General features: G+C 38.6%; 1 protein-coding gene across 1 annotated transcript in view; it reads right to left on the reverse strand.

Moving 5' to 3' along the window:
• The window catches only part of COL5A2 (collagen type V alpha 2 chain), a 96993-nt gene that overhangs the window by 30832 nt on the left and 46879 nt on the right, over window positions 1–19282 (reverse strand). The window contains exons 2-14 of the mRNA XM_058028291.1: window positions 16210–16434; window positions 14760–14773; window positions 13468–13500; window positions 12782–12814; window positions 12089–12142; window positions 8477–8587; window positions 6755–6832; window positions 4824–4868; window positions 4259–4312; window positions 3598–3651; window positions 2100–2153; window positions 1252–1305; window positions 479–532 (exon numbers count right to left, since the gene is read on the reverse strand). Of these exons, the coding sequence (XP_057884274.1) occupies window positions 479–532; window positions 1252–1305; window positions 2100–2153; window positions 3598–3651; window positions 4259–4312; window positions 4824–4868; window positions 6755–6832; window positions 8477–8587; window positions 12089–12142; window positions 12782–12814; window positions 13468–13500; window positions 14760–14773; window positions 16210–16434 (863 nt within the window). The remainder of the gene's footprint in view (window positions 1–478; window positions 533–1251; window positions 1306–2099; window positions 2154–3597; window positions 3652–4258; window positions 4313–4823; window positions 4869–6754; window positions 6833–8476; window positions 8588–12088; window positions 12143–12781; window positions 12815–13467; window positions 13501–14759; window positions 14774–16209; window positions 16435–19282) is intronic.

The following is a 19282-nucleotide window of genomic DNA, read 5'->3' on the forward strand; positions in this document are numbered from 1 at the left end:
AGATCAAAAATTCTAAGAATAAACTAATAAAACAGTCTGTTTGATTACAATACATCTCCTTTCCAATGCCTGTTTCTTTTAAGCCAATCTATCACAATTTAAAAGAGGATAGTCAGGTTTTAGTTATGCATTATTTTATTTGGTTATATTAAAAAAAGTTCAACTTGGTGCCATAGAGCCAACAAGAACCATGAACTGTCCAAGCGGAGAACTGCAAGATGTGCATGCGTCCTTTGTTAACAGACTCTGCTCTTCAGTATTACACACATGTCACAAATGGAGCACTCAGCTCACCCAGTGACCCCTCACAGGCCTAAAGCAGCCCCAGCTGCAGCTGGGACTGGCACCTTTGAATTCTATCCCCCACATAAAGGTCAGAGAGGGTACAAAGCTGTGTTCAAAAGATCTCCTGCCTTTCAGGATTTTGGTATTACACAAAACATGCTTAATCATTTATTTGTTTTGGCCATAAACATACCTTTGCTCCAGCTGCTCCAATTTCACCTTTTGGACCATCAAGGCCTTTCAATCCCTGTGAGTTATAAAAATATAAAGAAATTGTATTTATATATGTACACATAGAGAGCAGTCCCACTATTATTGCTAAAGTAACTTGATATTAAAGTATTAAGAATGGATCTGAAGTGGTAAGAGTAAGAAAAGAAAAAATAAAGAAGAAAAAAAAAAGATGGAATAAAAGTTTTTAAACATTTCCTAAATGGAAACCATTTGTACAAGGTACATTTCCCTGGATTTGGTTTCCTTTTAAAAACAAAAAAGTTTAAAAAAAAATCCTAAAACAACAAGGAGGAGTCTCTGAGCCATAGGAAACCAATTTATTCCTCCCTGAAGTAAAATTCTGGCCAGAAAACTTGGTAATTTGTAATCACTCCATGTTGCAAACATATCCACCTCTCAAGTTCCCCACCCTAATGTAAGACTTGCCAACAAAGTGAGAGAACTGCCAGGTTTGCGCCTCCTGAAGCTTGGCAGGGCTCATGCAAGCTCCTTCCAGATTCCCAGAACATTTGAAATAGAGTAAAAAAGCACTGGAGCATGTAATACAAAGGTCAGCTTAAAGGGGAATTGTACTGATTTTCTGCAAGGTCCCCTTTCTCTCAAATGCCAGTATTTCTGCTACAGCTGCCTCGTCTGTAGTGTAGGCAAATTCTGCACAGATACAAAGAAAAATCTTCATTCTGAAAGTGCCAGGAAATATCATCTATATCAGAGGGAAACCTTGTCTCTTACCCGGTGACCCTTGAGACCTGGGAGACCAGGAGCACCAGGAAAGCCTCGAGGGCCCTAGGTAGGAAAAAAAAAAACACAAATATAATCCTGATTCTGCAGATAAACCCAGCAATCATGGTATTAACAGGGATAAGGGCAGCAGCAATACTAATATTGCTAACACTCCTTCACCTTCATCATAGTGAGGAACAGCATTTGAGCAGCGCACAGATGATACAGCCTTGAAGTTATTCTCAGCATGATACACATTTTCACTGATATTAAAAGCTTCATCATTTATATTGTTGTGTGATCAAAGTTCAAATTTCACCAAAATAATGAAATAAAATGAGTAGCAGGTCAAGTTTTGAGGGTTAATATGGACAAACATTAATTAGGCTGAGATCAAAATTCAGAGCAAACACTTAAAATGAACTAGAAACTTCGACCTGCAATCTGTACCTGTTCTTTCTTTCATACTATGTCAGTCCAGAAACATGATAAACAACGGCTACCAAAACATATTTAGCAACTAAACCAAAGCTCTCTTGCAATTAGCTTCCTACTAAATTTCTCTGGAAAGGCTAACAGAAGTGCCTTGTGTCAGAATATTGGCAATTCATACAAATCATACATGGATGAATTTAGAGCAGAAATCTCAGATAACAACAGTTATCCACTCAGCAACAAAGCAAACACCAGCCTGGAGCCTAGGAGTGAGCTAAGGACTTCAGATACTGAATGGCAGAACTTTGCACTCATAATTAAAAGCAATACTGATGAGTCACATCAGGATGAAGCAATAAGGAACAAGTGTCATATGATGACAAATGATTATTCTGCTAAAATTTCAATTATCATGCTCTTACTGGAGATCCTGGAAATCCAGGCTCACCGGTTTGTCCTGGTCTACCAGGTTCACCCTAAGGAAAGAGAAAAGGAACACATTAAAACAAGAGATTTGAAAATGGACTTTGTGTATCATTCTTCCACTCAAACAAATGAGGACATTCACATCAGTATTATGCACTCTCTTTGCTGTAACAATGTCAGCGACATAAATCAACTACATATGTGCCTAGCAAATGAGTATTAGACACATTAACTCACAAAGGGTTTTTAACCAAGAACTGGGAAAACTGAAGGCTGAACCCACAATGCATCCCAGTCATCAGGAGATGGTGCTGCCACCTGGTTTTCCTGGGAATTAATGAGTCAACTTTCTGTCATCTTCACACAGAACATCAAATTGCTGTTATTTCCCACTGGAACAGCAATTTAAAACTACCTGCATTGTAGCTTGTGACTCTCCTTCTGTTTAAATGTTTTAATACATGTATAAATTCTAGGACAGTGACTATTTTCTGTGAATTGCAATAGGAAAAACAATATGGTGAAATCAACAAGTATATTTTGAAGAATAATCAAAGCCCACCAGAGTCACAGCCAAATATTCCTTTAGATGCATCAGTCAGTTCAAATAAACCCAGGACATCAGAAAGCAGGAATATGAAAGGCTTCAGAAAAATAATTTCAGGTCAGAGAGAAGGCAAAGGGCTTCACAAATGCAATTAAAGACACCCAAACAAAGGAAATGGAGGAAGTTCTTAGAGCAGTGTCAAGATTTGACTTCCCTGCACTGAGAGTTAACTATTGCCAAGGAGTCTTAACCTTGTACAGTTTAATGGGAAGATAGCTGTTACACAATTAATTTCTATACTAAAATGGCATCTGCAGTTTTCTAACTAATTTCCAAGCTATAAATTACAGTTAGATGGATTTTGTGTGATTTGCAAACTACTAACATACACCCACCAGTAAGGTCTTGGGCTACTGTTGAGCAGTACATATACACCCATATAATATATAGAAAACATACATTTTACATATATATGTATGCATACATGGATAAAGAAAAAAAAATCAGTTAGGAACATAATCAATTATAATTTTAAAAATAAATCAAATACTAAAATCTTATCCAGACACATGTGTGTGCTGCCATTACAGCTCTTCTAACCCAACATGCAATCCCAAAAAAAAGGAGATGCCTCCAAATGACTCCCTGTGATTTATTTTGAAGTTTGATTTCAAGAAAGATTATCTCAGTTAAGAACTTAGTGAGGCAAGAAATAGAGATGGTGCTAGACTTTAGGTATGATGATGACACATAAGGAAAAGAAAGGAGGGGTTGGGAAATGGTTGCCAAGATTCACAGCTGAGATGCTGGATTTAATGAGTACAATTACAAAGGAAAGCAGACAATAGTAGTTAGAACAGGCACATCTGCTGGTTAGTCACTGCCTCACAGATGCCAATGTTTGTTTTATTAAAAATAAAACAAGATACAAAGAATAACAAACTTACATCTTCACCAGGTTTGCCTGGAGGTCCCTCTGGTCCACGAGAACCAACTGGCCCCTAGGAAATAAATGTAGTTGTTGGGAAGTCAGTTTAGCCATTATTTAAATATCTATTTACTCCATTTTAAAGTCTGGTTTTACAAAAACATATGTAGAAAAAGGAAGATTTTATGCCTAAGCATATTTGCTCAGCTTTGTGGTGCTCTTTCTAACCATCCTGACTCTAGAAAATCTGCATTGTATTATAAGAAAATACAGGATGGATTCTTTAGGAGAAAACCCCAAAACATTAAAAAACACAGTTGCTGTTTGCTTCAAATCTCTGGCTCTTGCTTTTACTTTTGAATCATTTTATGGCCTCAAAAAAATTTTCATCATCCTTTGTGTAAGTTACACTATCAGGTCTGGTTTTACCAGTGCCTAACCATTCTCAGGCCTGAGCTGGAAAAGTGAGAATGATTGTTTTTAATATAATCATTGCTTTTCACATTCAAAAAATCTCAAATTCACTGATCCATGACAACATGCTTTGAACACCACAACTCTTCACTGAAGTTACTTAATAGTTACAGCTGAAACAACATGACAAAAATTCTGTTCTGAAATTAAAAAGTATAGCATATTTGCAATTCTGTTGTAGAAATGTTTGCATTTATTGGTCTTACCATAGGTCCTGGATCTCCAGGTTCACCAGGTGGGCCTGTGGGACCAGCACCACCCTAAAATTAACCAAAGATTAATACAGTTACAAATTCCAAAAGCAATTATAAGGATATAGTTTAAAATCCATGAGCAGGAAAATCACAGCCTATGGCTGAGAGTCTGGATTCTAATTCAGAACCAGTTCACATTTCCATAGGAGTGAAAGTTGGATACTAAAACCCCTCAAGCTGTAGATAAATCTTGTGCCATACACAAACCCCACTGGAAACTTAACACCATGCCAATAATGAAACAAGAACAGTCTCCATTTTCATTGCTGCTCACTCATTAAAAAAACTAGTTGGGTTAAACCCTGTTAAAGATCTAATAAACTGTTCTTTTGGAGCCCATTCCTGTGTATAGTGTCCATCTGGAGCAGAGCCCTTTTTAAAATTCCCTTCTGGATGAAGGTGCACTCAGCCACAAATCACTGAGAATGGACACTGCCCCAGAGATGCACAAACCCCCCTCACCATGAGCTCTGCCTTCAGCTCTGGCCAATTTAATCCCCTCAGGTGAAGCACTCACTTGTTTTCCTTGGAGACCCTGAGGACCTCTTGGACCCACTGGACCCTGTTGAACACACAACTTGTTACACACTGGAAAACAACCTTTCCCAAGTAAGATTCACCCTACAAAGGGCAAAATGGCCTGATAGTCACGACCAGCATTTCTACAGCCTGAAAGGTTTCTACTCAGAAAATTGGCGCTATGAAACACAAATAGATGTTGAATGAAATCTTCAAAGTCCAAAAGCCACAGGAGTGTAATTTCATTAGCAGCTGAAAATATGGACTTGGCTGCTTCCTCCAACCTCACAGTCTCTGGAATCACAATAACCAAACTGTCTGTCCAACTCCATGAAAAAAATGTAGTAACGAAATAAGAGTTGAGGGGAATAGTCTTCACTTGAAGGGAATGTCCTTACTCAGATGAATCTCATAATGGAATCAATGACAAAATAAATTAATCTTCTTGTTCTCAGTCAAGCTGAAAGGCAGTAATGAAAGGATGTGTTTAAATGTATCATACAAACCACCAAAAGAGCTTTCTAAATCATTGTGGTTAGTTACACAAAACTCAGATTGTTCCTTAGAAAATGCCATGGAACTTTTAGGAACAATCTCAAACCTAATTGTAACTTGTAAAAAAAATATTATCTTACTTTTTAAAGTAATTATCTTGGTTCTAGGAATAAAAAAATATCTATAACAGACAACCACTCATTTTGACAGAAATTCGAGACTTATGTCCTTTAAAATTCAATATATTTTTACTAACTTTTAAAAAGCAAATGTAGAAGAGTTATCAATGGACCATTAAAAAAAAGCTAATGAACATTAGAAACAAAACATTCCTTCAGCTGTCAGTTACCCAGTTTACAAAGGAATGAAAAAAGAATGTCACATAACATGCCAAAGAGTGAGTGCCAACCAACTTTAGCAGACTATATGTAAGGCCATAGATATATTAACATTAAATTTAATCATATTTGAGAATGAGAACAGGCAGTACAAGAGATGCAACACCTTGAGAAAAACTGAGTGAAAAGATTAAGCAAAACAATGAAAGCAACAAAGTAGGGTAGACTTGTGGAACAAACCAATTTATGTTCATAAAGCAAATTCACTGAAGAGAGACATTCATCATAAAGTTCTTTGAAGCAAGTCACTGCAAAAGTTAGTCCCAAGGTAAAGTATCAAATTACCTTTGGAACCTTTCATATGGCATTGGAACTGATTTTGAGCTACTAGTAGGGGCTTGGATAAGATTCAGGTGGGCAAACTCATGGGCAGTACAATCACTAAAGGATGGTTTCCTTCAGAATGGATGTTAAAAATATCAGCAAAGAGGGTACCAGTATTTCCAAGATATCAAATGTGAAGAGAGGTATTATTAAGAAACAACCACAAGAGTTCCAGAAGAGATAACTTAGGGTGGTGAAACAGCTCTCACAGACAACAGAAAATTTCAGTGTGACCCTTAAGTCCCCAGGACACTCAAAGTAAAGAGCATATCTAAATAGTGAGGGATGCCAGTGCAAAAACTGGGCCCACTGGGGAGACAGGAAGTCTGTCTTGAAACAACAAACATAGATTTGAGTTAAGAGTTGGTTTTGAACGTAGGTTTTTTTAGTTATTACCAAAAAAACCCTGATTTGATGTCACATGTGAAAAGAAGATACATATTTGTTTATTCTGCTTTGTGTTATACCTGATAACTTCAAGTCACTCTGCAATGAGCTGGTTTTTTTCTCCTGCACCTTACTGTTAGTAGCTACTAAATTTAACAGAAAAACACTTTTGTTCCCCAGGTACTGTGCAAAACTCTACTAGAATATATTGTACATCCAGGTTCAAGAGGCTCAGGTAGCTGTAGAGGATGAATTCCCTTTTGGCTTTTTGGACATGCACTCCACTTCCAGCATCTCTTACAGTACAGGGCTAATGTGGTCTTACCACTGCACCAGGCATCAGTCCCATCTGACTACCGAGTCCAGACTTCTCATCCAGTCCTGCCATCTGAGCTGAAAAGGGCTGGAAAAATAAGATGGGTGATTTTAGCTGTAAGTCATTGTGATAGTTTGTAAGGCAAAAATCCATGCAATCACATCTTCATCCTTTACCTTGCTTTTGCAGTGATAACAGGTCAATCCTTGTTTTAAATACTAAACCAAAATTTGTCTCTCCTGTAAATTTCAGGTGTTTAAAGCTTCAAAGATTTATGATTATTATTCTATTTCCACTTTAATATTAAACAAGTATAAAATGACCAAAAAAGAGGAAAGCCTCCCGCTAAATTAATTACGTTTTTTCATGACTAGACCAAAACTGCCATATTCCTTCATGTCTTCTAAGGCTTCCCTTTTTTTCACTTATCATGCTTCAAGTTCAGAAATATCTTAAGATAAATGGAAATGTAACTGATTGCATGATGACAAATTAGAATCTTTTAACATCTTGCCCTTATCCAGCAAAGCTGAAAGCCACTGCTGTTCCTATCAATTAACAGAGACCAATGAGCTAGAGAAGGGAGAAACTTCAGTGTCCTCCTTCTTATGCAAGCAAATAGTTGAAATCAAGAGTTTTATTTTGCTTCATTCAGAGCCAGAGCCTCATTCACAGCAGGCCAGAGCTTACAGGGGCTGAGAACTAGCAACAGCTCAAATGTAGATTCAAATCTCCCAACATTTACAGTTAGTTCTTCATTAGATTGGTCCCCAAACACATTTTCTAAAGGCTGGAGATTGCCTGAGGTCAGAGACAGGAATACAAACAAAAAAGGTCTTAGATTTCCAGCCACACCTTTCTTCCATATTTTCTGTGGAATTCTACGTAGGATAACAGCCTAGCATCCATTATGGTGCTTCTGTGATTCTAAGAGATTCCTGTGTGCTGCAGATATTTACTTGGGCTGAGTCTGCTGGACTCAGAACTGCTGGGAAATGTGTCTAGGTCATGAAATGCTGCCCAAATTTGCAAGCTATTGGCCTAACATGAATATTGCAGATTTTTGTCACTATAACTATTGTTTTCAGTAACAATCTCAGGAACAATGGAATGAGAATCATTACAGGCGTCAAAACAGCAATAAATGTGTAACTGATTACACTTGACAAATTCAAATATGTATTTAATTATCAACCATAATTAGTATCCAATAGATGGAGGAGGAGAAAAAAGTTTTGCAGAATACCTTATCTGTATCTATAAGGCTGGTTAGGACTTCTTTCACAAACAATTTCTCAATCTTCTCAGTGTTTGTCTGAATATTTCCAGCAAGAAGTATTATCAATCACATTTTAGTTTCTCTCATTAGTTATTTCTAATTCATTTATCTTAATTTTCACTTTTCTATGTTCCTAATTTGGTGCACTCATTTCCTCTGTATTATTGCTCAGATGCCTTGGATGGTGGAAGTAAAAGAACCCTTGTAGTGGTTCTAGATTAGGGCAGTTTGGCTTTGTTAGATGCTAAACCGGCTGTGAAAGGTGCATCCTTTCCCAGGCTTCTCACATTGAGCTTGTCCCAGCTTTTGGCAGAATTTACTGCCCCTCATGACTGGCAGACAGAAGTGTGGGCACAACATTTCATGGTCACAGAACCAAAGGCAAGTCACCATTTATATCACATGGATCTGGTCTAACACTTCACCTTGAGCTACAGCAAATGTAAACTTACCCTGCTTATTCCATCTGGTCCTGGGTGAGTGGGATGCCCTGGAGGACCAGGGTCACCAGGCTGGCCAGGGATACCAGGTTCCCCATCAATCCCTTGAGGACCACGAGGACCCTATAAAGAAAATCAGGAATGCCAGTAGTGTGCAAAGGTATTCACTGAAATCATTGTAACGGGCAAACACCTGCCTCTTTGGGATAAATCTGCATTTCTACAGAAAGATCTTCAAAAAAACAACATCCCTAAGCTCTGTTCCCACCTTCAGATCAGAAGCACTGACTGAAATTTATCATGAATCAAACACTGAAGTAAACTGTAGTAATTTCTATCACAGGGTTTTTTAGAAACTCAGGCTTTCGATCATTCCACACTAGAGTATACTATTCCTGAAAAACTTTTGGCTTTGCTCACTGTATAGAATGAAGTTAATTCACTTCTAAAATGAGTACACCTCAGGTAAGTGTAAATATACATAGAGGCTTAAGAAACTCGAGAGTTATGATGGATTTTTAAAGCTTACTTGACATCATGAATGGTTTAGCCAGTTCATAGCACTGTTGAATTCTCAACACAGTTGTAATGCCAGATACGCAAGGAAAGTTACCTGGTGTTGAAGTCACCTCTAGCCAGTATTTACAGAATAGGTTAGAGCCCATCCTGTGGCTCTCATTTTAATGTGTCTCCCACTTTTAATTCCTAAACTGCACTCAGCTCGTATAAGAGCTAAAATTAAATATGTAGGCAGCTAATAAAACATTAGCTGAACAAAACGAGTAGTAATAGGATTGATATAGACATGCTTCAATCATAAACACAGACTTTAAAGTGCTTGTTACTACTCTTCTTCATTAGAATAAAATGCTTGACCAAGGCAAGGAAAAGTTTTAAGCTATGCAATGAGCTCTGCCATTTTAAGGATCCTTGAACATAAAATTTTAAAAGCCTGGCTCACTGAGTCATCTTTTAAAACACAATTAACAATCAGATTGCCAGAATTTCCATGAGGTGAGGACTGTGTCTGCAACACATTTCAGTGGAATTTATGTCTCAAGTGGTATGGTTTGAACTAGTATGGCTCACAGAAGGAGCAGTGAATAGATAGTATTCTGAACAAATGAGAAGGTCTGTGCATGTTGGATGAAAGAGAAGGTTTCAGCACAAAACTTCATTCTTAAATGTATCTATTATAAACACAAGTTCACACTGCCAAACCTAAAAGTCCTTACTGTCCCAAGGAGGAAAAGAATGAGATACCTTATTTGTTTGTTCTCAAAACAAAAAGAAAACAAAGCTAAGCATTAGAGAAAAAAACCTACAAAACCGCAGCTGGCTATAAAGAATTTGGCAAGTCTATGTCTTTGCTGATTTTCAATACCCACACAAAACACCTTAACAAAATCTAATAGATAAAAAAGCCTTTTTAAAATTCTTTTTACAAAAGGACCTACTTTTTAGTCACCAAAACTCAAGCTGGTTCAAGAGCAAAAATGCAACCACTTACCTCAAAAAGTAAGTAACTAGTGGTATATAACCAGTTTGGTGGGGTTTTAATAAAACATTAATTATAATTTTATTTATTTTACACCATTTATATATTCATAGGTATAGAAAAAAGCCCTTTCATTTTCCTTCACTAGTTGAAAGTCAACGAGGTTTAAAAAAAAAAATGGAAGAGGAAAAAGGAAAAACATTCTCACAAATGCCACGAGGTGGCACCCTTTAAACACAATTGTCTCATTCTGTTCCATCGTTGCTGCTGGTCAGGAAACAATTAAAGGTTTAGCTTGTAATAAAATAAAAGGAAAAAGAAGCTCACGGTAGGACACTCCCAAATTTCTATTTACTTAAACTGCTACTGCAAGTAAAATTGAGTGTAAATCCACATGGAAAGAAAAACATATGAATGAGTCTGAGGATGTCCAAGTTTATTTTCTGTCCTCAAAAGACCATTTGTTAACAACTAAAATGTCATCATGGTCCAAAGCTCCCCCTCCCTAGATGCATTCTAAAAATGCAGCCATACTATTCCCTAGCTGTCTCTCACTGTTACACTAACAAAGAATCTGGTGTTAAAAGTATGCTAATATTTCTGAATCCTTTTACATTCAAGGGTCCTGCTTTTGTAAAAGGTGGAGATCCACAGCAAGGTTGAGTTCTTTCTGCTCACTAGTCAGCAGGAGCCTGACTTTAAAGAACAACGAAAAACAATCTGAAGAAATAAACAAACAGCTTGGAAATGTGCTTAGTGCACTAGCAACATCCCCAGTCAGTAACGTATTTAACCAGATTAATTTTACAAAAGCAGTCTGTACAAGATTATCTGCTCCATGAGGGGTTTTTTTCATAATATAAACTGCAGGTGTGAGCTAACATTTATTTTCCACAAGTAAAAATAAACCCCTGCACTAGCAGTCTGTCTCAGTGCTCTTGGTCTCAGACCCACACTCTGGCATACACACAGCTCATCAGAACCTAGGATGGAACTTTGCAAAGAAGATGACTGCTTGATGATCCTGTGTTATTCCTTGAAAGCTGAATAATAACCTGTGTCAAAAGGACTCAAAGCCATTTACAGCCTTTTGGGATTTTAGGTGCTTGTGGACACCACTCTCTAGAGAAAAAAAGGGATGCATGGCAGGGAATCAGAATTTATTTAGAATCTCATTGGCAATACTGCACATTAGGAAAGCACATCAGACACAGCCTCATTCAGAAAACACAAGTCAAGATTTCTCTGTGCACCCCAAGACTGTACAAGGACTCCCAGAGTTCTATTAAGCATTTTGATACTCATACTTCTGACAAATGTCTTCTGGAGATCTGAAGAGCAGTAGTGGCTTGGCAAGCATCTCAAAGAGGCTGCACATTTCCTGCACTGCATTAACAACGTCATTACCACCTCCAGACAACAGGCACACGCTGGAAACAGGGCAAGGGAGTCTGGGTTAGGCCTATGCCTAATCTCAGTATTGGCTTGCTCTCTCCTGAGGGGTAGGAAAATATCCTCATTAAAATTACAATGATTCGACTCTCAAATCTGCTTTTAGCAGCTTCTGTTCTTCAACCTAGCTTTTTGAAAAGGAACATGTCATCTGGGGTATTTTCAAGCACTCCTTTTTGGCCTTTCTGTGGTTCTCCACATGCAGACACTGAAATTCCCTTATGAAGTCTTTATTTCCACTGAGCAATCCTGGTTACATTATTCACCAGCATACCAACAAATGTAGTCACATATTAACTCCTGCTAACTTCTGAGCTTTCTGCAGTGCTCTGAGCCACGCAGCTCACACTGCTTCTGCTGCACAGCAGTCACCAGCAAGCAGCCATCGAGTTCTAATCAAGGGAATGTGATGTTCTAGTTCTGTCTGAGAATGTTTGTTGAGAAAGTATGGCTGTGGAGGAATTACTGCTAAACCTCTGTCCATTTCTCAAAATATTCAGGTTTCAATCTACCCCAGCAATGATGAAGTACAAATGTTTTCCTCTTTGTTACCTGATTCCTGGAAAATACGAGGACAGTTTTGGTAACTCTAGAAGACACAGAGACAGTTTAAAGCCATTTAATCTTTTGAAGTTGCTTCAGGTACTTTATTTCTGAGATATTTAATAACTTACAGGTCTTCCCTTTGGTCCTCGTTCTCCTCGTGGACCTTGTGAGCCTGGAGGTCCCTAAAAGAAAGACCAGAAATATTAAGTCTCTTTTAAACTACCTAATGATTAAAAAAGCTCTGAAAATATGAAATCCAATGCTTATTTGGAAATTAATTTGTCAGTCTTTTCCTACATCATCATGAAGACAACAGCTATAATAACCAAGTATTCAATATTTCTTCTCAAGTGGACATTGCCTGAAGGGAGTAGAACCATGATGCAGAGATCTACAAAATGGTTTCATCTCTCATGTGCTCCACAGGTTAATCCAGCAAAGGTTTTCTGAATGCTGGGTTTGAGACACACTCCCTACTTGTCCAGGACTGCTCTGTGCTCAGCCACAGCATGGACCATCCTGCAGCTCCTCCTGCTCCTGCCTGGTCCTGGATGGAGAGGCATTCACCCAGTACTAAGACCTTAGATGTCCATGTGCTGCAAGCACACACCCATTCTACTCTGGGCATGGGTTGACCTGACACTGTTAAAAACATCCTATCATCTTCTCGCCTCCTCAGAGCCAGTGGCTCTGCAGATAGCACCCACTGAGGTGTGGAAGAATCCAGAATCCTCCTTCACATCACCCTCCCAACACAAAGCAGGCATGGCAGGCAGTGGCAGATGCCTCATCAGAGAAGCAGAAGATCAAAAAGTACTCACAGCTGGTCCCGGGCGGCCTCGTATGCCTGAAACCTAGAGCAGGGAACACAAATTAAAGTCACCACAAGTCATGGCTACATCTGTCCTCACTGCCCTACAGAAAATCAGTCCTTGAAAAGCAAATAGCAAGGCAGGACATTAAAGTACAAAGTTAAAAGGCTTTTTAGGGAAAGGGAGGAAAAAATGTGGTAAATATAATGTGCACTAGTTATCTTTTTCCAGTTTGGAGTCTTTTTATTAGCAATGTGAGCAAAATCTTAGAGGTATCACTGCTCCTCTAAAAAAGATTAAATAAATAAGTGAATTACAACTGTTTAGGTTCAAATTATTGATTATTTAAATCTGTTTGTCTTAACACTAGAAAGGAATAAATAGGTAATGAAATTATATTTCTCCCCTTTCTAGATACTAACTTACCATTACACTTCTACAAAAATCTAACCATAAAAATAATTATGGCAGAAGAACTAACAAATAACAGGAATTTCTAATTTTACATATGTGAAACAGCATACTAATTCTACTCCTTTCATTCCTAGGCTGTACGGTTTTGTTGTATTTACTTCATTACTGCAATTCTGCTTTAAATTGTATTTACTTCATTACTGCAATTCTGCATACTGCTTTAAAGCACTAATATGTGCACTTCTAGGATGTGCTGATGGATGAAGAAAATAGTGACTTACAGGTGGCACTATTCCAGGTTCTCCTTTTTGTCCCTGTAGGAAAAAGACACCAGAACATCAGATGCCTGAAAAGAAGTGCACGCACAATTACCAGTACCAGTTTCAGCAATACCATCTCTGTGACTCTGATAAGAGTAAGGCTTCCTTAAAAATACAAGAAGACTCAATTAAAAGTACCTGTGACAAATAATCCATGTTATTTTAATGACTATGGACACTGATTAAATGATGGCCATAAATTAACATTATCCTCTAGCTGCATAACATACTGTCTGAAAGAAGAATTAAACTAAAAAAGTATGAAACTTTTCTGTTAGAACTGCTAGAAAGTGCTAGAAAGTAGCACTGTTGTTTGGATGATTCATGTGAAATACAGAGCCTAGAGCAGCTTTTAGATTCCATTTCTTCAAGGTACTAAATTAAATAGGTATCATCAAATCCATGGATATAGAAATCCATCTATAGCCTAGGGACAGGTTATGATACAATGAAATTGCATAGCTTCAGAGTGAAGGACAACAGCAATTGACAATTGACTTTTCTTTGAGCTGAATGTGTTGACAATGATTACATCAAATAACTGGGTTTAGACCGACTGGTGGTAACTGGTTTCTTAAGGAAAAAAAGGGGGCTTTGCAAAGATAAAAAATGTCCTGCCTTGCTCATCACGGAATAAATATAAGGTGGGTACAGTGCATTTATTTCCATAAACCAGAAGTTATGGAAATAAATCTAAAAGTTATTTCAATTATTTCTTGCAGTTGCTTACTATCTTAGAGGCCTATTTATGGGAATGCCTTTTCATTTCTTCTGTAAGAGCAGGTCTTCCCTTTGTTAAACTGCACACTATGGGAGAAGCTGCCCACAGAACCATGACTCTGGGCAAGGACACACGACTCCAATGCCACCTCCTGCCCCCTGGGCAGCTCAGCCTCAGCACAAAAACCAGCTGCAAGCTTTAACAGTTCAGCATCTCCTAACACACTCCTTCCCTCAGCCTGTGGCACTGCTAGAGGTGACACAACCAAACTACTCCAACTGGAATGCCTTTGATGTAGACAGCAGGGATTTTCAGCCAGGGGATTCTCTATATTAAGATCAGGATTTCTGCCTGCATCCAAATGTTTTTTTCATGTGGACTGCAATCTCCCTAGCCTCCAAGGAAGGCCAAGAAAAAGAACTACATGTTTTTAACAGAGATTATGTGTATCTTTTGTGATATGCTTCAAGGAGATGCATGGGAGTCTTTTAATGGTAGTAATACATTACAAAAAACATAAAGGAAATCTTACCTTTCTTCCTCTACCTATGAGAAAGGACAAAAGAAGAGAAGAAATTAGTGATTTTACTCTGAGAGAGAGAATACACTAAGAGTTGAGTGAAGGTGTTGCAGCTAGAGCCATCCCTGATCCTGGAGGCAGAGGGGATGGAGCATTACCTACAGGGAGCTGGGAGGGTTCCCAGGGACACACATACTCCCTGGTTCAGGTGTGAAGAATCACAACGCTGTGCAAAAATGTTCTCTAATTCTCAGCCTTTTTCCTCCAGAGTATCTTTTTCCAGAGTATCTTGTGGAGGATTGTCAGATGCTGGCCTAATGACTGACAGGAAGTCAAGGGAAGCTTTATTGCTGATTCCAACAATAACTGTTGATGGATCCACAACATATTACATGGTATTTTTCAGAAGACAGAGTTCACGGAGGGATTTTTGGCTTTTTTTTTTTTTTTTTTTTTTTTTTTTTTTTTTTTTTGTAGAAAGCATCTGCACTACCACAGAGGTGCATCCAGAGCCATATAGCCATACTCATGCCCTCAAAAATCCCTCAGAAGAATATTTTATAAATGCCTCAAATAACAATAAGGAATTTGAGAATGTATCCATACTGCTTTTATATTTGCTGGGTGCACTCTGCTGGTGTTGGCCCAATGCCTCCCAAAACAGAGCAGGATGCACTATCTATTTATTAATGCTCACCACATCTTGCTACACTGCTCAATTACAAAAGTCCCTGCTTTTGTCTTTATCTCTACTTTGTTCAATATTAAGCTGTTCAACAGCAATTATATCTCCTGAAGAAATTAATTGTTATGCATTGAATGTAGCTCTAATAATTCAATACACAGTGTTATGTAGCTTTAATTGCAAGGTGAAAATTTTTCTTTTAGGAAAATTGAGGGGGGATTCCTTTATCTAAGTTTCTCCAGGAAGAAAAGACTTAATCCTTTAGGTATATAATAGAAAACATGCAAATAGGGAGTCAGTAATACTTCATGCTTCTTTTATATCTCACAAAAGGATGTTTTCACTTTGGGAAAACATTTTATATTGACTCAGTTTACATTTATTAGAGGGTCCCTGAATTGAGCATTTGAAAGAATGCACTTATTATCTACAGGTATGTTTTCAATATTTATACATCTTAATATGTTTATTATATATACTTACCTTTCAGTTTCAGATGAACCACAAAAAGAAGCCAGAATTCAGCCTCCTCAAAACATCAAGACATTTCAGATTAACCTTTTAGCTCTAAAGCCATTTGGACTTATATGAGACTCATAGTCCAAAGCAAACTGTTTTGAGTTGGCTATGGGGCAGCCCAAGAGGGATGATAACTGCCAAGTAAATGCTATTTTCAGGCTTAAATTTTCACCATAAAAACAGCTTTAGGAACTTCAGTATCACAAAGTTCCTAGTTCTTTGGGCTGCCTCTCCTCTCAAACTAGAAAAGGCTCTTACCTATGGTGGGGTCAAAGTCCCGTGGTGTGTGGGGACACACAGGACAGCACTCTCCCGGGGGCACCTGGGGGTTCTCACACTCCAGCAGGTCCTGACACTGGATTTCATCGCAAAGAATAGCTCCATTGTCACAGACACAGATTTGGCACGGTGAGGGCTTCCAAATATCCCTGTTCAGGTACATCTGGCCATTCTGAGTGCAGGCTATTTCTTCACCATCTTCTCCTGGGACAGAGAAAAGAATATACAACACATTTTCCAACCATGAAATTGAAGGAATAGGACTGGACAAGGAAGGAGCACATCTGGAGATGAGAAGCAGCATTACATACAGAGAATATGACAGACCCGCATAGCTAAAGCTGATGTTAAGGACTTTTAAGAAATGTGTCTTTCTTCTTTTATCACCTTATTTCTTGATCAAAAAGAAGTAAAATAGAGTCCCCAGTTTCCCCACACTATCAAAGGAACTTTGCCTCATGCGTCTTTGGATGTCATTCTGCTCAGTGGGGTGTCACCTCTACTCTGAGGAGCTCCTGCCAATTCCCTGCTCTGTGTAAGTGCTGAGCACAGCTCATTGCAGAGGTCTGACATGGGACAAGAACCTGTGACTTCTGTCTGGAACAGCACAGGCTGCCTGCTCCCTGCTGGCCTACACAGCCAGATGGAACAGGGCTCAACAGACCCAGCAGCAGCTGGGGGAAAGAAAAAAGACCATCCCATTTATTGAGTGAGGTTTATTTATTGGTGCGGGGGAATACCAGAACTGATAATCAAATCTTCCAACCAGGACAGCCAGCCTCTGTCCAGAAGCAACAGCAGCACCCACTGCAGTGGTACTTGCAGCAGGGTCTCCAGCTGAGTAACAAGAGGCTCCTCACATGATTTATGTTCTGTTTTTATAACCCAGCTGGCCATGGCCCCACATGATTAACCTAGCACACACACAATACTGCCATGGATATATCTTAACTACATACAAAATACCTCTTAGATATTTTAACCATATGAAGGACCATAACCATATATGAAAGACCATCCTTTGTCACTATTTTTATACAGGACCAGTATGGACTGATTATATGCCTACTCTATTTACTTATTCAAACAGTCACATTCACATTTGTACTGTTTTACCATATATAAGTCTTTGCCATTTTTTTCTTGCTGCTTTGTAGCCAAACACACTGGGTATGTTTGGATTTTTCTAATCATGAGGTGGGTATATCTCAGTATCTTCTCCTAAAATTAAAATATGTCTGAGAAAGAGTTCAAAAAACAAGTAAAGTAGAAAGTTTTGCTGGTGTATCCAACATTTCACAGAATGCCCTAGCAGCAAGAAAGGACTTTTTCATTTTGAGAAATGAAATTTCTCAAATATGAAATATTTCATCCCCTAAAGGAGCAAGCAGCTGCAAAACCAAAGAACCATCCCCGGGCTGTCCACAGACCATGTGTCACAACTTGCAAACCAAGAATCCCAGTGCCAAGACAGTGTCTGAGTCACACACAGCAAAGCTGTCACACACAGTCCAAAAATTGTCCTGACCCCTGAGATGCTCCAGAGAAGACTGATCTTACGTGGGTGGGAGGTCCATCTGACCACAGAAATTCCTCCGATCCAAAATATCTTTGAAATTGGACAATCTAGTTAAAACCACTACTGAAAATTCTGAAACACATCTAATTTCTAACTGATACAAGACTGGCAGTAGAGTCAATTATATACACAGGACACATCTGCCTAATCAAAGATCATACCATTGTTTGTTTAAGCAAACCTGTTACTAGTGTAAAAATTATCAGCTCTAAGCACAATTTCACTGTTCTATATATTTCTGTCCTAATTTAAACCAAATGTAAACAGAAAATCACAAAGTAATAAATAGGAGCAGATTTGGAATTTCAGCTTTGTGCCTCATCTCAAGACCAGTTACTCCATCAAAGTCAAAGCTTGAAGAAAGAGAGCAGATGTGTCATTAACTGTTGCCTGCCATCACTAACAGCTTTTTAACACAAACTCAAATTGAAATTTTCACCAGGTCAGCTCCCCTTCAATTGCTTTATCACACCAACAGACTAAATGACTCGAAGAGGTGCTGCAGAAGCTCGGGAGGAAATGTTTTCAGTGTGAAGTAAAGACATCAACTAAGTATGCTGCACAGTCCATTTATGACACTGTGAGAATCATTTTCCAAACTGCAGATCGTATTTTGGAAACCACTCTTCTCATTTCTCCCTTGTGAGCATGACATAATGCACTGTCTGACATATTTAGCCTTTTCCCCCCAGATGTCTGGCATATGGTCTATGTCTTTAACATATCACCCACAGAACTCGTCCTGCTGTTCAAAAGAGCAACAGTTTGCATAAATGAAATTTCTAAGTTATTGAGCCCAAAGTCAGCATTCTGTCATAACTTCAAATAAACCACATAGCAACTGCTTTGGCAAATCAGAGCTGAGCCAGATGGTGACTAGCTTCTGCCTGGGTCCTGCTCAGTGGCTGGGGAAGAGGCAGACAAAGGCAGGGGGAAAAGCACATACCAACTTCTGAAAGCTACTAAGTCTGCTTCCCTATCGGATTGTAGATATGATGGCAATTTAAAAAAAAAAAAAAAACCAAATAAACAAGCCAAAACCAAAAGAACAAAACCTACCACCTCGTAATAGTGTCAAAAACCACAATGATACTTCTGATTACATCTGGTGCTCCAAGGGGTTGTTTTCTGCTGTGACTGCATTACACTGAAAGAGTAACCTGGAAAGGGCAGCTGTTTCAAAGCCAGCTCCTTTCACAAGAACATTTTGACATTCTATTCCCAGGCCTGAACTGCAGGCGTGTTATCCAGCTACACCCAGAGCAGCAAAGGCAGCAAAGGAAACCATTCTACCATTTCCTCTCTGCCTTGCAAATTTGCAGGTTTCTTTTAATCACAGAGACCAAGTTACAAACTCTTTATATATCACATGTTCTTTCTACCTCTACCGCTGGAACATTAGGCACTGAGTGGCTTGAGAAGCAGCTTTGGAAATTTTTAATGAGGCAAAAGGGTCTGCCAGGCCATTAACCA

The sequence above is a fragment of the Melospiza georgiana genome, chromosome 7, assembly GCF_028018845.1.
Source record: "Melospiza georgiana isolate bMelGeo1 chromosome 7, bMelGeo1.pri, whole genome shotgun sequence".
Taxonomy (NCBI): Eukaryota; Metazoa; Chordata; class Aves; order Passeriformes; family Passerellidae; genus Melospiza; species Melospiza georgiana.